A 19533-nucleotide genomic window follows, 5' to 3' on the forward strand; every position below is an offset into this window, starting at 1 on the left:
GCCCAGGGTTACTTCTCTCTCAGTTGACAGATTGTACAGACTGCTCAAATTCTGGTTTCTTTACAAAGAATGTGCTGTCAACATTCTGTAAATCCTGGGTTGTCACAGCAAAACATCAGATATTGAAATCTTCCCGATACAGGACTGCCTTCAGATGTCTTCTAAAAGTCAGATAGTTATTAATTTCCTTGAAATCTGTCAGGAGGGCGTTCCACAGGGCGGGCGCCACTACCGAGAAGGCCCTCTGTCTGGTTCCCTGTAACCTCTCTTCTCGCAGGGAGGGAACCGCCAGAAGACCGTCGGCACTGGACCTCAGTGTCTGGGCTGAACAATGGGGGTGGAGACGCTCCTTCAGGTATACTGGACCGAGGCCATTTAGGGCTTGAAAGGTCAGCACCAACACTTTGAATTGTGCTCGGAAATGTACTAGGAGCCAATGTAGATATTTTAGGACCGGTGTTATATGGTCCCAGCGGCCGCTCCCAATGTTGCCTTCCACCACAGTTTCCTTCTCACACTCACTGGTTCTCTCTCGTGATATGGTTTGTCTCCGTTACATTTTGAGTTTAGGATTCTCTGGGTTATTTGTGGGGCCTGCCTGGTGTTTTTACACGAGAAGAATGTGTGCTTTTATTGATAATGCATCTCTGGGTTATTTGTAGGGCATAGGAATTCATTCATCCCCCCCCAAAAAAAATATAGTCTGCCCCCCCCACATGGTCTGAGGGACAGTGGACCGGCCCCCTGCTGAAAAAGTTTGCTGACCCCTGGTCTACAGCCTTCCTTGCTCCTCAAAGCAGAGCTTTCCGAACTGTGTGTTGTGTTACGCTAAGTGTGTCGGCTGCAGTGTTGCAAAATGATGCATGTCTCAAAAGTGTGTCCCCAACTTGAAAAGTTTGGAAAGCTCTGCCTTAGAGTGAATCCTCCATTATGAAGATCTGTGCCTTACCAGGGGGACTTTCTCCAATCCAGGGATTCCTAGGATTCACCACATTCTCCCCCCTGTGGATTCTTTTGTGTTCGTTAAAGTTTGTACTCCACCTGAAGCTTTTCCCACATACAGGGCACGTATAGGGCTTCTCTCCTGTGTGGATTCTCTGATGTGACTTAAGATACGAACTCCCGATGAAGCTTTTCCCACACTCCGAGCACGTGTAGGGTTTCTCCCCTGTGTGCACTTTGAGGTGGATGGCGTGGCTCTTGCTGTGGCTGAAGCTCTTGCCGCACAAGGAGCAAGTGTACGGCTTCTCCCCGGTGTGGATTCTGTGGTGCAGAGTCAGGCCCGTGTTGCGCGTGAAGCTTTTCCCGCAAACGGAGCACTTGAACGGCTGCTCTCCTGTGTGGATTCTCTGATGAGAGTTGAGGCTGATGCTGTGGCTGAAGCTCTTCCCGCACAGAGAGCAGGCGTACGGTTTCTCCCCGGTGTGGATCCGCTTGTGAGACCGGAGGTCCGAGCTCCCCCGGAAACTCTTCCCGCACTCGGAGCATTTGAACCGCTGCTCTTCCGTGTGGGTTCTCTGATGAGAAGAGAGGTCTGTGCTCCGGCGGAAGCTCTTGCCGCACTCGGCGCATTTGTAGGGTTTCTCCCCAGTGTGGATTCTCTGGTGTTCGTTAAGGTGCGATTTGCGGCTGAAGCTTTTCCCGCACACGGCACACACGATCCGCTTCTTTTCGGTGTCCGTCTTTTCGTGCATTGCGATTTTGCAGACGCCGGAAGCAAGGAAGGGATTTTCCCTCTTCTCAGTTTCCCTTTTCTGCTCTTCCCACTCTGAACGTCTGGCTTTTTCCAAGGAGACCGCGCACGGTGTCACTTCATTCCCATTCTTCCACCCATCTCCTGCTGAAGGAAGGAGAGAAAACTAATAATAATAATAATAATAATAATTTTTATTTATACCCCGCCCTCCCCAGCCAAGGCCGGGCTCAGGGCGGCTTACAAGCAATAATAAAAACAACTTAAAACCAAGATTAAAATACAACATTAAAATATTGAAACATTAAAATATTAAAATGTAGCCTCATCGCAGGAGGAGAAAGGAAAAGAAAAAAGAAAGGGGGGAGGGAATCAAATTGGCTCCAAGCCAAAGGCCAGGAGGAACAACTCTGTCTTACAGGCCCTGCGGAAAGAAATCAGATCCTGCAGGGCCCTGGTCTCATGAGGCAGAGCGTTCCACCAGACCGGAGCCAGAGTTGAAAAGGCCCTGGCTCTGGTTGAAGCTAATCTAACTTCCTTAGGGCCCGGGACCACTAGGGTGTTGCTATTTATGGACCTTAAGGTCCTCCGCGAGGCATACCGGGAGAGGCAGTCCTGTAGGTACGAGGGTCCTAGTAAGATCGCAAGGAGAAAACGGAGCCTCTAAATGAGGGAACGTCTGCTGCTGCTCACGTCAGAATGGAAGGTAGATCTGGCCAATATTAAACTAATTTTGCTGATTGCCATTAACTAAAAATGCAGGGTGACAGGCCTCTGATGCTGTTTAAGGTGACTCCTGTGCAGAACCTCTAGATAAGGACTCTGTTTACAGACAGTGGTCCCTCGGGTTAAGAACTTAATTCGTTCCGGAGGTCCGTTCTTAACCTGAAACTGTTCTTAACCCGAGGTACCACTTTAGCTAATGGGGCCTCCCACTGCCACCGACGCGCGGTTTCTGTTCTCATCCTGAAGCAAAGTTCTTAACCTCAAGCACTATTTCTGGGTTAGCGAAGTCTGTAACTTGAAGCGTCTGTAACCTGAGGTACCACTGTACTGAGAAGAAACACGGTACTCAAAACAATGTAAGAAATCTATCTGCTAATGTGGCAGCACTTTGGAACTCCTTGCCAAGTGACAGCTTAGCGCATTTTTGTTTAGGCATGTGTTTTATCTCTTAATCATCTTAATGACCTCTTAATCATCTTTTGAATGTTTTAAATACCTGCTTTTAGTTGCTTTTCTTGATGATTTTAATGTTTTATCATTTTCGTGTGCTTAGAAGTTTGCTTCTTTAAAAAAAATAAATGCAACCAAGCAGTATATAGGTTTTGTTAAATCAATAAGCCTTACCCAGGGAAGCCAGAATCCCATAATTCTCCACCATGACTTCCCACTGCAGGGCTCTTTGGCCTGGATCCAACAAGGCCCATTCCTCCTCTGTGAAATCCACAGCCACCTCCTCAAACGTCACCAGACCCTGGAAGGGGAAGAAGAAGAAAATAGTTTCTCCTAGCAGACTATAGAATGGATTCTCATCATTAAACAAACAATTATAATCAATTATTGTAAGCCACATCCTGGCATCTCTCACCAACCACAGGCCAGTTTGGCTGGTGGGCGGGGCTTGGCACCAGTCAGTCAGTCAGTCACAGTGGCGTAGCGTGGGTTCTCAGCACCCGGGGCAAGGCAAGTAATTTGCGCCCCCTAACCCGTGGATTTTAGCACTCAAGTCTCTTCCGCGCCCCCCCAGATGTTGCGCCAGCCGCGGCAGGCCCCCCCTGCACCCCCCACGCTACGCCACTGCTCCCACCACAAGTCTTCAGGACAGCCATCCAAAGGCTGGCGCGGGGAGAAGGTCTCTCCACCCCACCGCCAGGCTTCGGAGCAGCCTTCCGAAGGCTGGCGGCGGGAGGAGGTCTCTCCGCCCCACCGCCAGGCTTCGGAGGAGCCTTCCGAAGGCTGGCGGTGGGGCGGAGAGACCTCCTCCCGCCGCCAGGCTTCGGAGCATCCTTCCGCTTAATTCCCAGCAAGCAATTAGCAGGCTCGCTCCACCTCCTCCTCCTCCCGGCTTTGCTGCTGCTGCTGCGCGGCTCTTTTCCTCCACCGACGGCGCGCTGCTCCTTGGAGAGGTTCCCGCTTCCTCGAGGGGGGCCGGCCAAACGCGCCCCCCCAAATGTTGCGCCCGGTGCGGCCGGCACCCCTGGCACCTCCCACGCTACGCCACTGGTCAGTCAGTCAGTCAGTTTTATTGCACATGGCTAAAGGCTGCCGCAATGTACACAGAATCATTCAACAATTAAAAGAAAATATACTGAATTGATACAAAAAACTTAAAACATTTATATTATCAAGACATTACCTACTCTAAACAGAGCTATAAAAGTACCTTATACAAATTAAGACATTAAACAATAAAATTTATAAGCTAAAATCTCATGGCTACTAATATATTAAAAAATAATGTTAATTAATACAATGTGCAATTATATTCAGAGTTCGGTGATAAAGAAAGAATATAGCTTGTTGTAGATAGGGTCAAATAAATCCATCTCCTTTACAGTTGGTGGCTACCTCGGCTATATAATTTGCTCTAATTTTCCTAGCAGCAGTTGCAAAGAGTGCTACACGCCAGGTCACATGCTTATCTGTGTCTGAGAGGAGATATAAAATCACGTCAGTCACCCTGTGACAACTTCAGAAGGGGCTCGCTGTCCGTGCTACATTGGAATTGCTTTATTGTTGTCTTGTTTCGGTTTTTTGGCATTTCAACTTATTTTAATCGTGTTGCACATCACTCTGAAATGCTCTGGAACGGTCTACAAGACTGGAAACGAAATCATCAGGTCTGTTTTTTCCACCATATTGGTAACCAGGCATATGATGCCCCAGATTTTCTCTTGAGGGTGTTGTTCTCATCGCCCCCCGCCACCAATTTTGACCAATAATAATTCTGGCAGCAGTTAAGAGGTGTTGTGTTCAGTCTGCTCCTCCTTCTAAGGATCCCAGGCAGGAAGGGCGACGCTGAGCAGGTCAGCTTTGCCTCTCAAAGGGTGTCACACAGCCTCTCGCCGTGTGTCCTTTGACAAGAACCCAGGGACAGAGGCACCCAGCCTGTCCCCAAACTTCTACCTACCTGGTCAGGTGCCACAGGTGCCCCTCCACCAGCAAGAGGAGAAAGCTCAGTCTGCGTGGCCGCTGGCATGCCTCCACCTGAAATGACACAATGTATGGAAGTGAGAGCTGGACCATAAAGAAGGCTGATCGCCGAAGAATTGATGCTTTTGAATTATGGTGCGGGAGGGGACTCTTGAGAGTCCCATGGACTGCAAGGAGATCAAACCTCTCCATTCTTAAGGAGATCAGCCCTGAGTGCTCACTGGAAGGACAGATCCTGAAGCTGAGGCTCCAATACTTTGGCCACCTCATGAGAAGAGAAGACTCCCTGGAAAAGACCCTGATGCTGGGAAAGATGGAGGGCACAAGGAGAAGGGGATGACAGAGGACGAGATGGCTGGACAGTGCTCTCGAAGCTACCAGCATGAGTTTGACCAAACTGCGGGAGGCAGTGGAAGACAGGAGGGCCTGGCGTGCTCTGGTCCAGGGGGTCACGAAGAGACAGACACGACTAAATGACTAAACAACAACAACAACAATGGCGGGAAGCATTGCATTGCTTTAGGAACATTTTTTTTAGTGTTTCAGGCGAGAGAGAGAGAGCACAGCAGTGTGTTGCAGTGGTTAGAGTCTCAGGCTAGGACTCTGGGAGACACCAGGATTCAAATATGCCAATCAGCGTTGGACACACTAATCTAAGATAGACCCAATGATCTGAATCAGGATAAGGCAGCTTATACAGTGGTACCTCGGGCTAAGTACTTAATTCATTCTGCAGGTCTGTTCTTAACCTGAAACTGTTCTTAACCCGAAGCACCCATTTTAGCTAATGGGCCCTCCCGCTGCTGCCGCGCCACTGCTGCATGATTTCTGTTCTCATCCTAAAGCAAAGTTCTTAACCCAAGGTACTATTTTTGGGTTAGCGGAGTCTGTAACCTGAAGCGTCTGTAACCTGAAGCGTCTGTAACCCGAGGTACCACTGTACTGTTATTATATTCGTACGCACACCCAGCAGAAGCCGAAATGTTCTCTGCCCATTCTTACCCGGGGAGCTGGCGTTCCCTTCGCCCTCCTGCGCGATCCCCCAGGAGGGCCGACTCCGCCTGGAGTCCGACGGAGGCATCTCGGCTTCGGAGGAAGCGGGGACCAATTCTGCTGGCAGCGTCTGGGGCTGGAAGCGATGTAAGGGACCCAGGTGAGGGAGAGGAGAGAAATCAGAAAAGAAAAGGATGCAAGCAAAAGGCAAGGTTCTGAGTTCTGAGCAGATGAAAGGAGGCGTTTCCAGCGTGGGGGCCGAATTCCCATCTGGGCAACATTCTGAGGGCCACATAGTGGGTGGAGTGGGAAATGCAAATGATGTTTTTGTGAAGGAAGCTGGTTTCTACACATACATTTAAATTAATATTTGCATTCGTGTCTCTATACAGACAAGCAGGAATCATGCTCTGAGTTCAAGGACAGATTCCACCTAAACATTGTATTTTCTACTGTGGTTTTGTTTTAAACACTGTATTTCCCTCCTCATCCCCCACAAAAAGCATTCATTGCGCTGGGCTCTTGTGAGAGGAAGGCTGAGATAAAAATAATCACCATCTCCTTATTGAATTAATTTATTTATTGCATCCCACTCCTCTTCCCCCAAGGCGACAAACAGATACACAATTAATTTTTTTAAAAAACAACACCCAAAACATGGGTAATTTTAGTAATGTTTTGGAACAAGTTCAGTGATAATGTCCACCTTCTGCTGCTTCCAAACTACTGCAATACTTTGGTATTTCTGCATGCTCTTTAGTAAAGGTACAGGTACCCCTGCCCGTACGGGCCAGTCGTGACTGACTCTGGGGTTGCGCACCCATCTCACTTAAGAGGCCGGGGGCCAGCGCTGTCCGAGGACACTTCCGGGTCACGTGGCCAGCGTGACGAAGCTGCTCTGGCGAGCCAGCACCAGCGCAGCCCACGGAAACGCCGTTTACCTTCCCGCTATAAAGCGGTACCTATTTATCTACTTGCACTTAAGGGTGCTTTCGAACTGCTAGGTGGGCAGGAGCTGGGACCGAAAGACGGGAGCTCACCCCGCCGCGGGGATTCGAACCGCCGACCATACGATCGGCAAGTCCTGGGCACTGAGGTTTTACCCACAGTGCCACCCGCGTCCCTACTCTTTACCTTTGGCTTATTAAGAAATATATATTTTTAACCCCAAACATTGTAAAATGGTCAAAACGTTTTAAAAACCAATTACAACGTGCCTTGCCTTACAAAGGCCCCATCGGCCCTGTGCATTTAAAGCAGTTATCACACCACTTTGAAGAGCCATCAGTTTCCACCCACAAAGAATATTGGGAACTGTAGTTTAAGGGTGCTGCGTGTTCCAAAGGCGTGTTCCTCTCACAGAACTACACCTCCCAGAGTACCATGGGAAGAGTGACTGATAGAAGTTTGAAAAACACAAATGAAGTAACATAAACCATCCCTTTCTTGGGTGATTTCCAGAGAAGTTGAGCCACTAGTGGAGATTCTTAGGATACCATCCCACACAATCAGAGCCCGCTAGAGTTATTACTTACCATTACTATTTTAACATTGAAATATACCAAAAAAATTGTCCAGTAGCACCTTAGAGACCAACTAAGTTTGTTCTTGGTATAAGATTTCGTGTGCATGCATCTGAAGAAGTATGCATGCACACGAAAGCTTATACCCAGAACAAACTTAGTTGGTCTCTAAGGTGCTACTGGACTATATATATGTGTGTGTGTGTGTGTGTGTGTGTGTGTGTGTATCTATATAGACTGCATCAGACCAACACGGCTACCTACCTAATCTATTTTAACCTTACTACTACTACTATTATTATTATTATTATTATTATTATTATTATTATATTTATTATTATTGGATTTATTACCCGCTCTCACACTAAGGCACAAGGGCAGCTTGCAAGATTAAAACACAATATTAAAAAACAGTTTAAAACAACTTGCAATCTCAAAAATAAGGCGAGTCCTAAAAATATTCTGCTTAGGGGCAAAAACAAGGAGGTTAAGGAGAGCCCTGTTGGCGGAATCCAGTGGCCCATTCAGTCCAGCCTCCTGTTCTCACGGTGGACAAACAGAGCCCTCTTCTGGAACATCCACAAACAGGACCTGAGCACAACAGCAGGAATTTCCCCACTTGTAAGTCCCAGAAACTGCCATTCACAGACATCTATTGCCTCTGGCAGGCAGAACAAAACCACAAGCCAATACAAACTGATAGTCTTACACTGCATGCAAATAAGCTTCTACTTGGATGAATCTCTCACCTGCTGCTCTTCCTGCTTTTTCTCCTCTGCCCGACTCAGGAGGAAACCTTCGGCCAGGGCCACCGCCTGGGAACTGGTCTCCGCTCCACATTCCCTGACCCAGTTCTCCATCTCCGGGGGGAGGACAGCCAGGAACTGCTCCAGGATCACTAAATCCAGGATCTGAGCCTTGGTGTGTCTCTCCGGCTTCAGCCACTGATGGCAGAGATGGTGGAGTCGGCTGCAAACCTCTCTGGGTCCCTCGGCCTCCTGGTAGCAGGAATGCCTAAAACGCTGGCGCTGAGCATCTGAACTGAGGACGACCTCCTTGCCCGGGGTCTCCTGCGTGGTTCTTTCCCAGAATCCCTCGCTGCTCCTAGTCTGGGTGACGCAAGGGTCCTGTCTTGCTAGGGACCCAGCCAGCTCCCGCTCTCCCATCTTCAATCTGTGGCTCCCAAGAGGTCGGGAGCGGCTCCTTCCCTTGCTGCCGAATCTTCTGACGGCCTGGGATTTAGAGTGGAGGTGAATCCAGCATAGGAAACAGGTCAATTGCACATGTCGCCAAGCAGAGAAGGTACTTTGCAGGAAAAACTGGAAATCCACCTGGTTAAGGATGAAGGTTTCCTCCTGTAAACAAGGCAAGCAAGAGGGAAATGAGAGGCTGGGAATGAGGATGTGGGAGCGAGGGAATTCATCCGGCACAGAATAAAAGCTACAAAATCCAGGAAGGGCCATAGCTCAGGGGTAAAGCAGTTGTCCTGCATGCAGAAGATCCCGGGTTCAATTCCACCCAATGTGGGTCTTGAACCCTCAACCCTGGGATTCAGAGTCTCCTGCTCTACAGAATGAGCCATAGTATCAGTTCAGACCATACAACGTAGAAAAAAATGCACAATTGCGGCACAACAAAAGCAATCATAAACAATAAATACGAAATCAGATTGGACAATTCCTATGTAACCAGATCTAAAATAAAGGTATGAAAACCCCTAAACTATACCCCAGCCCAAGACTATTCTCAAAGAAGGCGACTCCCTGCCTCTCGCCTCTTCGTTGCAGCCCCCACAAGATCTTTGGATGAAGGGCAGTATAGAAATTTAATTAAAAAAGCGATAATAATGTTGCAAATTGCCTATGATAGCAGCGTCCCACACGGAATGTAAATGGCCTGTAGAAATAACTCTATGAATTGAACACAGAGAGGCTAATATGTACTTTTATTATAGATGTAAGTCTGTCAGTGAACAACAATAACAACAATAATGTTGGATATGGACCAGTCAATGCAAATCATCAATTTTGCTGCCTCCGACGGAGGAAAGGGAAGCTAGCTGACTAGAATCATAGAATCGTAGAGTTGGAAGAGACCACAAGGGCCATCGAGTCCAACCCCCTGCCAAGCAGGAAACACCATCAGAGCACTCCTGACATATGGTTGTCAAGCCTCTGCTTAAAGACCTCCAAAGTAGGAGACTCCACCACACTCCTTGGCAGCCAATTCCACTGTCGAACAGCTCTTGCTGTCAGGAAGTTCTTCAGGAAGGCTGGTGGTTCGAGCCCACCCGGGGATTCCTTGCATGGCAGGGGGTTGGTCTAGATGACCCCGGGGTCCCTTTCCAAGTCCAAGCAGTTCCACGTATTCTCTTTTGAAGCCTGCCTGACTCTGAGGCTGCCTCCTTGCCTTTCGCCTTGAAGCGCCGGCTGGGGTCTCTCCGCGAGGCCCCTTCCAACAATCCCAGCCTTCCTTCTCCCCCCTGCCTCAGTTTCCCCACTCACCCTCCTTCCACAGCAGCCCCGGGGACCCCAATTCACCCCCAGGGGTTTGCACTCACCAGATCCCTTGTTTGGAAAGGGGGGAGGGAAGGGAGAGAGGCAGAGGAAGGCTGCCGCGCGTGGGGGGCGGGGGAGGGAGATCAAAGGCCGCCTCCGACTGCCCCAGTCGCGGGGGAGGGGCAGGATGCGACTCTTCCCATTCATAAATCCCTTCCTTCTTTCCAGCCGCCTCTCTAGGAAGCGGGACTCTTTTGCTTTAACCCTTAGCCTGCAAGCGCGCCGTGCTTTTAAAGCACGACTAAACCCCCCCGCCCCCAAAATAAGAATCCTGGGGGCCGTAGTTTAAGGGTGCCGGGAACTGTAGCACCATAAGGGGGGGAACTATAGTTCCTGCTGCGGGAAGCCACGTGCTTTTCATGTATATAGAGTGCATGCAGCCGTAATAATAATAATAATAATAATAATAATAATAATAATAATAATAATAATTATTATTATTATTATTATTATTATTATTATTATTATTATTATTATTTATTTATACCCCGCCCATCTGGCTGGGTTTCCCCAGCCACTCTGGGCGGCTTCCAAAAGAATATTAAAATACTATGATACATCAAACATTTAAAGCTTCACCGTAGACTGCGGTGAAAGTGTATTTAACAGATAACGTGCAATGAGAATGTTTGGAAGTCTTTTTTAAAACCTCAACTCCTTTTTCTTCTTTCTTTCATTTTCTTTTTTCATAAATTGTAGTGTCATGTGTATTGTGAGGTATACAAAGTACCTTTGCTTCAGTTGCCATCATTTTCTTTTTTTGTTACAAACAAAAACAGAGTGTAGTATAAATGTATATTTTAAAAAAATAATAAAGATTGAATTTTACAAAAGAACATAAAATGTATTTGCCCACTCGACCACTTCTGTCTGCGGAACTGACAGCTGCCACATAATCCCCATTCTCCATTGGTATGAAATCAATCTTTTAGTGCGGCAGGTCCTTCACTTTGGAACTCCCTGCCTATTGACATCAAGCAGGTGCCTTCACTGTGCTCTTTCAGCACCTGCTAAAAACATTTATTCTTATTAAACCCAGATATGTAGAGTGCCGCTGCATCCGTTTTTAGCTTATTGTTGATTTTATCTTTTGAATGTTTTAAGAGGGTTTTTTTTTGCTGATTATTTCACTCTTTCGTTCTCTTTGTAAACTGCTTTGAGGTGTGTTTTTTAAAACATAATCAAGCAGCGTATAAACTTTATGCTACAAAATAAAGGCTTTATAATGGAAAATAAAGGCTTTTATAATGGAAAGAGCAAGAGTACCTGTCTGCCAGTTACCTGAGGAGGACCCCTCTCCGCATACCATCTGGCCCAGTATTTCCCAAACTTGGGTCTCCAGCTGTTTTTGGACTACAACTCCAATCATCCCTAGCTAGCAGGACCAGTGGTCAGGGATGATAGGAACTGTAGTCCGAAAACAGCGGAAGACCCAAGTTTGGGAAACCTTGATCATGAGGTCTGCTGTGAAGGCTCTGGTGATCACATACCCAAATCTCCATCCTTCATCCAGACAAGCAAGAGGCGTCCACAGAGTTCAAGGAAATACCCGAGCGAGGCAAAACACACAAAGACACACACACACTCTTCCCTTTCTCTCTTCTGCATTTTTCCTTTGTATTTTTAGGCCTGAGCCAGTTAATTGTGTATTACTTATTTATACAACGTACTATGGCATGTTTGTTTGTTTTTTTGCATTTTTCTAAATTTGAAAACCAGTAGTGATGTATGGAAGTGAGAGCTGGACCATAAAGAAGGCTGATCGCCGAAGAATGGATGCTTTTGAATTATGGTGCCGGAGGAGACTCTTGGGAGTCCCATGGACTGCAAGAAAATCAAACGTATCCATTCTTAAGGAAATCAGCCCTGAGCGCTCACTGGAAGGACAGATCCTGAAGCTGAGGCTCCAATACTTTGGCCACCTCATGAGAAGAGAAGACTCCCTGGAAAAGACCCTGATGTTGGGAAAGATTGAGGGCACAAGGAGAAGGGGACGACAGAGGACGAGATGGTTGGACAGTGTTCTCGAAGCGAACAGCATGAGTTTGACCAAACTGCGGGAGGCAGTGGAAGACAGGAGTGCCTGGCGTGCTCTGGTCCATGGAGTCACAAAGAGTCGGACATGACTAAACGACAATAACAACAAATTTGGGGGGGAAAGAAGTCCGGAAAATATCCAGTCTAAATTATTTATACACCACCTTCTGGAGAAGGATCATTTGGAAGATCTGCATGCCAGCACAAGTTCTTTCTGTGCTCATTGGGATTCACTCCATTTTCCCTTCCACAGTTTCTTTCGCGTTAGTTAAAGGGCATGCGACTGCCGAAACTCTTTCCACGCTCCGAGCACCGATACGGTTCCTCCCTTTGTGGGTTTCCTGGTGAGACGCAAGACCCGTTTTCCGACTGAAGCTCTTTCCGCACTCCAGGCATTTATAGGGTTTCTCCCCCGTGTGGATTCTCTGATGGTAAGTGAGGCTGGTGTTCCGACTGAAGCTCTTTCCGCACTCGGAGCAGGTGTACGGTTTCTCCCCCGTGTGGATTCTCTGGTGGGACCTAAGATTGGTGCTCCGACTGAAGTCCTTCCCGCACTCCGAGCACTTATACGGCTTCTCCCCTGTGTGGATTCTCTGATGTCTCTTAAGACTGATGTTGTGGCTGAAGCTCCTTCCGCACAGGGAACAGGCAAATGGCTTCTCGCCTGTGTGTATTTTCTGATGTGAAGTAAGGTGATGCTTATGACCGAATCTCTTCCCACATACTGGGCACATATAAGGTTCCTCTCCTGTGTGGCTTCTCTGATGAATACCAAGGGTGATGCTGTGACGGTAGCTCTTTCCACACTGCAGACATTTATACGGTTTCCCCTCAGTGTGGATTTTCTTATGAGACCGAAGGTTTGAGCTCCTGCTGAAGCTCTTTCCACAAAGGATGCACATGTACGGCTTCTCCCCCGTGTGGCTTCTCTGATGCAGAGTAAGGCTAGTTCTTCTACGGAAGCTTTTCCCACACTCCAAACATGTATATGGCTTCTCCCCCATATGGATCCTTAGATGCGAGTTGAGACTTTTGCTCCTGCTAAAGATCTTCCCGCACTCTGAGCATTTGAAGGGTTTCACCCCCATGTGGATTTTCTGATGCAACGTCAGACTTTTGCTCCGGTTGAAGCTCTTTCCGCACGCCGAACATCGGAAGAGTTTGTCCGCCGTGTGGATTCGCCGATGGGAAATGAGGTTCGAGCTGCATCGGAAAGTCCTTCCGCACTCTGAGCACGTAAAGGGTTTCTCGCTTGTGTGTATTCTCTGATGAATGGTAAGCTGTATCCTTTGCCTGAAGCTCTTTCCACAGTCCGAGCATTTATAAGGTTTCTCTCCTGTGTGGATTCTTTGGTGGATAACGTAGCTTTTCCGGCTACTGAAGTTCTCCCCACAGTCGGCGCATTTAAACGGTTTCTCCCCAGCGTGCATTCTCCTGTCTGCTCTAAGGCGTGACCTACTAGCTAAGTTTTTTGCACGTAGAGGGAATTCAGTCCTGCCGTTTCCAACGCAATATTCTTCTTTGATCTGAACTTCATGCACATCGTCGCCGTCAGGAGCAACAAGTTTTGTCCTCCACGCCTGCTTTGCCTCAGTTTCCCCTTTCAGCGTTTTGCCATCTTGATCGCTTTCTCCGCCAACACCTGCAAGAGGAGAGGGGGACACGAGTCTCAATTAACGGAACAGGAGCAACTTCCCATGAGAAAAGGTTGCAGCGTGAGGTAGAAATCCTATTAAACCCATTATGAGGCTAGAGTGAAAGACAACTGCAGATAAGGTCCGAGAAAGGGTCTGCACATACTGCAAAGAAAGTGGTTTGAGTAAGTGTTTCTAAGGAGTGCAGATGGATTATAGAGGTTGGGACAATGAGGTGCTTGGCCAGAGGATGAAACTGTCATGGCTAAAATCTTTGAGGGAAGAAACTGGAAAATGCTGGAAGATTCTAGTTCATTCTAGAAGGTTCATTTCTGTTGCAAATATTGTTTTGACTATCTCAAGGTCACGCCGAGCCAGGAGAGATAAATTTGTGTGCTCAGCAAGCCTCTCTTTTTCTCTCTCTCTCTCTTACTTTTGTTTGTACCTCGCACGTTTGCAGTTTTTACTCTGCAGTTGTTGTTTTTTGTCGTAATGAAGCCTTTTTGTCTTTAGTAAAAGTTTTTCTTTTAGTGATGGACCTTTGACTCTGTGTGTATTTTTACTACACGAGGCCTCCATTCCAAATACAGTGGTACCTTGGTTTAAGAACAGTCCGGTTTAAGAACGATTTGGTTTACAAACTCCGCAAAACTGGAAATAGTGTTTTGGTTTGAGAACTTTACCTCAGTCTAATCAGTCCAATCCGATTGGTGGAAGAGCTCTGGTGGCAGGAGGCCTCATTAGGGAAAGCGCACCTCGGTTTAAGAACAGTTTCAGTTTAAGAGCAGACTTCTGGAACGGATTGAGGTAGTAAACCGAGGTACCACTGTACACGCTTCTGGGGCATCAGCGGACGAAGTGCCTAGGAATTTTAGGATCCAATCCGTCAGAAACAGCCAAGGTGATGTTCATTTTCCTATACAGTTTGAGAGCAATCACAGACTCTCTGGACTCTGCCCTCTCATGGATTACCACATTAAGTCTAATTAAGTCTAATTAAGTCTAATTGTGAATTTGGTGTGAGCTGTGTTGAACCCCAAAACAAATTTTCTCCCACAAGGGTTTGGGGAAAAAATCAAGTAAAAGGTGACACAAGAGAAGTCTATCAAATTATGAATGGAATAATAATAATAATAATAATAATAATAATAATAATAATAATAATCCATCTGCCTGGGTTTCTCTAGCCACTCTGGGCATGGAGAAAACAGATAGAGAAAATTTTTTCTCAAGTGACCATACCTCCTGCAATACTTTCAGACACTGTGATATATTGGTATACCAGGTTGTATTGCGATGTTGAAAGCCAGATATCGCCCAGCCCTATCTGACACACAGATATTTTGATCCCATTTCCCTTTTACCTGAAGTCACCCTGTTTTCCTGCTTTTCTCCTTCGGTGACACAAGCAGCCGCCTCTGCAATGGTCCTCAGTCCCTGAAAGAGGAGGAGAAAACATTTTTCCTATTCAGCCCCTGCAGAGCAAGAGAGAACATGTTCACTTCTCGGCATGTATAGCTTGCATTATCCCTGGCATTAATCTCCGGGGAGCCACAACCGTTCATTGGGTGATTGAGGAGTCATGTTCTTAAGCAAAATGGCCACTTTTTTAACCCCTTTGTCAACTCTGGACCCCCAAATGCTTCTCTCACCTGCCCTCCCGCTTTCTCCGCCTCCTGGTGCCTGAGGAGGAATTCCTCTGCCAGGGCCAGGGCCTGGACGCAGCTCTCCGAGCCTCGCTCCTTCACCCAGCTCCCCATTTCCGAGGGCAGCACAGCCAGGAACTGCTCCAGGATCACCAGGTCCAGAATCTGCTCCTTGGTGTGCTTCTCTGGCCTCAGCCACTGATGGCAAAGCTCCCTCAGGAGCCCGTAGACCTCGCGAGGGCCCTGGGCGTCCTGGTAGCAGAGCTGCCTGAAGAGCTGGCGATGAGCCTCAGAGCTGCTGACGTCTTCCGTCTTGATTTCCTTCGCTTGCCTGATGTTTCCCTGGCTGGGAGCGGCTGGTCTGGAAGGGAGACTGATCCTGTTCTCTGCTGCTTCAGCCCACTGGCTGGGAACGGCTGCTCCCTCAAAGGAGGACCCAGAAGGCTTCACCTCGCCCCATGCCCCATCTCCTGAGAATTGTGGGCTTCCTTCTCCCCCAGAGTGTGGGGCCTGCACAGTCCGGAGGAATTCCTGCCACTGGGCTTCCCATTGCCGGGACGAGAGCTCCTCTTCCGGCTCCTCTTTGATACACGGTGGCTCCGTCAAGCTCAGATGCAGTCCCTCTGTGCCCCCAAGGCAGACAGTCCCTTCCGGTGCCATCTCTGGTGCCAGCCTTGCCAATTCTGCCTGCTCCATTTTAATTCCTGCCTCCGCACCGGCCTCTGCTGCGCACTGGACCCGGAGACCCAGAGAGGCTGCTGGGATTTCTGCAGCCATTTTCACTCACGGGGTTGGGGATGCCTGTCTCCCAACTCAGGCCATTTGTCTTGTTCTGCAAATGTAGGAAAGAATGAAATTGGAAAGCTGCTGCCAGCCAGTGTCTACAGCACTGAGACAAAAGGACAAATGATCTGAGACAGCAGCTTCCAATGTTAATAATGACCTAGAGAGCCATAGCTCATGGGCAGAACATCTGCTTTGCATGCAGAAAGCCACTGGTTCAATCCTTGACCTCTCTTGGCACGGATGGGAACGTCCCCTGCCTGAAATCTTGGGATAGCCTCTGCCTGAATATAACCGCCTCTCCTGAGAAATCTCTATGTGGGACAAGAAGCTACAGTTAGAACTGGATATGGAACAACTGATTGGTTCAAAATTGGGAAAGGAGTACGGCAAGGCTGTATATTGTCTCCCTGCTTATTTAACTTATATACAGAATTCATCATGCGAAAGGCTGGGCTGGATGAATCCCAAGCCGGAATTAAGATCGCCGGAAGAAATATCAGCAACCTCAGATATGCAGATGACACAACCTTGATGGCAGAAAGTGAGGAGGAATTAAAGAACCTTTTAATGAGGGTGAAAGAGGAGAGCGCAAAATATGGTCTGAAGCTCAACATCAAAAAAGCGAAGATCATGGCCACTGGGCCCATCACCTCCTGGCAAATAGAAGGGGAAGAAATGTAGGCAGTAAGAGATTTTACTTTCTTGGGCTCCATGATCACTGCAGATGGTGACAGCAGTAACAAAATTAAAAGACGCCTGCTCCTTGGGAGAAAGGCGATGGCAAACCTAGACAGCATCTTAAAAAGCAGAGACATCACCTTGCCAACAAAGGTCCGTATAGTAAAAGCCATGGTTTTCCCAGTAGTGATGTATGGAAGTGAGAGCTGGACCATAAAGAAGGCTGATCGCCGAAGAATGGATGCTTTTGGATTATGGTGCTGAAGGAGACTCTTGAGAGTCCCATGGACTGCAAGAAGATCAAACCTCTCCATTCTGAAGGAAATCAGCCCTGAGTGCTCACTGGAAGGACAGATCCTGAAGCTGAGGCTCCAATACTTTGGCCACCTCATGAGAAGAGAAGACTCCCTGGAAAAGCCCCTGATGTTGGGAAAGATGGAGGGCACAAAGAGAAGGGGACAACAGAGGACGAGATGGTTGGACAGTGTTCTAAAAGCTACTAACATGAGTTTGACCAAACTGTGGGAGGCAGTGGAAGACAGGAGTGCCTGGCGTGCTCTGGTCCAGGGGGTCACGAAGAGGCGGACACGACTAAACAACAACATGTTTCTATCAGAGCCTGAAGGGGCAGCATCGCTATTCTTAGTCGCGGTACAATATATGGCAGCACTTTGTTGTCTTTTGGGTCACAGATGGGGAACCTGTAATGGTTCGAAAATGGCTGGATTATGGAAAAGGAGTGAGGTCTCAACTAAAGAAGAATGGCAACTTAAGCTGATGGAATATGCACAGCTTGTGGACTTAACATATAGAATAAGAAAACAAGACGAACATACGTTTAGAGAAGACTGGAAAATGTTTATTGAATATATGGGGGGGAGAAATGTGTATTTTTGAAAAGGTGGGCAGCATTAAGATAAATTCAACAGTGTAAATAAGTTTTGAGGGATGGAATACTGAATGGTTTAGTTTATATAAACTATGCAGGGATTTATGCTATCCAAAATGAACCATGGAAAGAGAAGAAGGGAAGACATTGATATTATAAGGATGTTTAAATGAGTATTCTAAATTGTAAAACAGAATATATTATATATAATCAGTGGCGTAGCGTGGGGGGTGCAGGGGGGGGCCGGCCGCACCGGGCACAGCATCTGGGGGTTAGGGTTAGGAGGCGCAAATCCACGGGTTAGGGGGCGCAAATTACTTGCCTTGCCCCGGGTGCTGACAACCCACGCTACGCCACTGTATATAATGGCTGGACTACATCATTCCTGCAACCTGCACTGCTGGGGGTTGGACTAGATGACCCTGGAGATCCCTTTCTACGATTCTGTGAAGGGACCCGATTCTGCCCAACTCTCCATTTCATGAATAGCAGAAAAATTACTGTTTTGCATTTTTGCATCTAATGGGGCTGTCCCTCCCTCTGCCACGGGTTTCTTGCGGTTGTTGTTATTCATTAAATTTGTATACCACCCTATCCCTGCAGGTCTCAGGGCGGTTCATGAGATAAAATCAAAATATAAAAACACAAAACACATAATCAAAACAAAAACAACTCAATAACCCGCCCCCAACACATTTTAAAAGGGCATTGGATGTTGTTGCTTGTGAGTCACCCCCTAATTTCCGAGAATCCTTTGAACAAAAGAAGCTGCCTTCTACTGAGACAGACCTTTGGCCCATCTACCTCAGCACTGCTGGCACTGACTGGCAGCGGCAACTCTCCGGGGTTTTGTAGGGGAGCCTGTTTGGGATGCTGCAGACCTGAGACCTTCTACATGCAAGCAGGCACCCCACCCTTGAGCTGTGGCCCCTTCCCTTCAAGAAAGGTGCTGGTCCTCATGGTTCAAAAGGAAGAACTTTTTTAATAGGCTCACTAGTGTCTACACTAGGGACGCGGGTGACGCTGTGGTCTAAACCACAGAGCCTAGGGCTTGCCAATCAGAAGGTCGGTGGTTCGAATCCCCGCGACAGGGTGAACTCCCGTTGCTCAGTCCCTGCTCCTGCCAACCTAGCAGTTCAAAAGCACGTCAAAGTGCAAGTAGATAAATAGGTACCACTCCAGCGGGAAGGTAAACGGCATTTCTGTGCGCTGCTCTGGTTCGCCAGAAGCGGCTTAGTCATGCTGGACACATGACCCGGCAGCTAAACGCCGGCTCCCTCGGCAAATAAAGCCAGATGAGCACCGCAACACCAGAGTCGTCCACGACTGGACCTAATGGTCAGGGGTCCCTTTAACTTTACCTATTGTCTACACTGACTGGCAGCATCACTCCATGGACCTCCTGTACCCCAAGCAGGTGTTCTGCCACTGCACAGTGATCCCTTCCACTGCCATTCATTCTCTCCTCCTCTTGCAGCTGCCCCTCTCCCAAGTCCAACCAGCCCCCTATATTCCCCCCATTTTTTAAAAAAATGAATGCACCTTTAACACTCAGCATCCACAGGCATAAGGCTCCTCCAATTTTCTCCAAAAAGGGAACACAAAAGCCCAGTTCCTAGAAGGAGAAGGTGCAACTCTCATTGAGGCCCCCCTTGCTTTCCATTTCCTTCCTCTCTAGGCTGGGGGAAAATGGAGAACTCTGTTCTCCCCTTAACCCTTAAAGGTCCTTTTCTGCTTGAACTGAACACAAGCAGCTTGAATATTATCACTGTATTTTTATACAAAATAAAAAAATTTCCTTCCAGTAGCACCTTAAAGACCAACTAAGTTAGTTCTTGGTATGAGCTTTCGTGTGCATGCACACTTCTTCAGATACACTTCAGATACACTTCAGATACACACAGATACAGATATACTTCAGATATAATGTATTTTTATAC

The 19533-nt window shown here is 47.7% G+C and overlaps 2 protein-coding genes across 2 annotated transcripts in view; both read right to left on the reverse strand.

Moving 5' to 3' along the window:
- LOC308579753 (uncharacterized protein) overlaps positions 1–10285 on the reverse strand; it is a 35310-nt gene extending 25025 nt beyond the window's left edge. Inside the window, exons 1-6 of the mRNA XM_081180687.1 lie at positions 9870–10285; positions 8115–8720; positions 5852–5978; positions 4827–4903; positions 3044–3170; positions 915–1840 (exon numbers count right to left, since the gene is read on the reverse strand). Coding sequence (XP_081036813.1) covers positions 915–1840; positions 3044–3170; positions 4827–4903; positions 5852–5978; positions 8115–8720; positions 9870–10070 — 2064 coding nt within the window. The 5' untranslated portion in view covers positions 10071–10285. The remainder of the gene's footprint in view (positions 1–914; positions 1841–3043; positions 3171–4826; positions 4904–5851; positions 5979–8114; positions 8721–9869) is intronic.
- A 1318-nt stretch (positions 10286–11603) lies between these two features.
- Positions 11604–19343, reverse strand: LOC308580470 (uncharacterized protein). The gene is made up of 4 exons (XM_081182160.1): positions 19136–19343; positions 15247–16072; positions 14959–15031; positions 11604–13602 (listed from the first exon to the last, which is right to left on the reverse strand). The coding sequence occupies exons 2-4, from the start codon at positions 16015–16017 to the stop codon at positions 12191–12193; spliced, it is 2256 nt and encodes a 751-aa protein (XP_081038286.1). The 5' UTR covers positions 16018–16072; positions 19136–19343; the 3' UTR covers positions 11604–12190.
- Between the last annotated feature and the right edge of the window lie 190 nt (positions 19344–19533).

The sequence above is a fragment of the Podarcis bocagei genome (assembly GCF_964188305.1).
Source record: "Podarcis bocagei genome assembly, chromosome: 2".
In the NCBI taxonomy this organism is placed as follows: Eukaryota; Metazoa; Chordata; class Lepidosauria; order Squamata; family Lacertidae; genus Podarcis; species Podarcis bocagei.

Bases quoted from the DNA above. Each gene is read 5' to 3' on its own strand.
- LOC308580470 (XM_081182160.1), bottom strand. From the start codon at position 16,017: ATGGCTGCAGAAATCCCAGCAGCCTCTCTGGGTCTCCGGGTCCAGTGC. The intron at 15,032-15,246 runs GTGAGAGAAGCA...CTCCTCTTTCAG, and splicing joins CGGAGAAAGCGGGAGGGCAG to GGACTGAGGACCATTGCAGA. The intron at 13,603-14,958 runs GTAAAAGGGAAA...CTCCTCTTGCAG, and splicing joins GGAAAACAGGGTGACTTCAG to GTGTTGGCGGAGAAAGCGAT.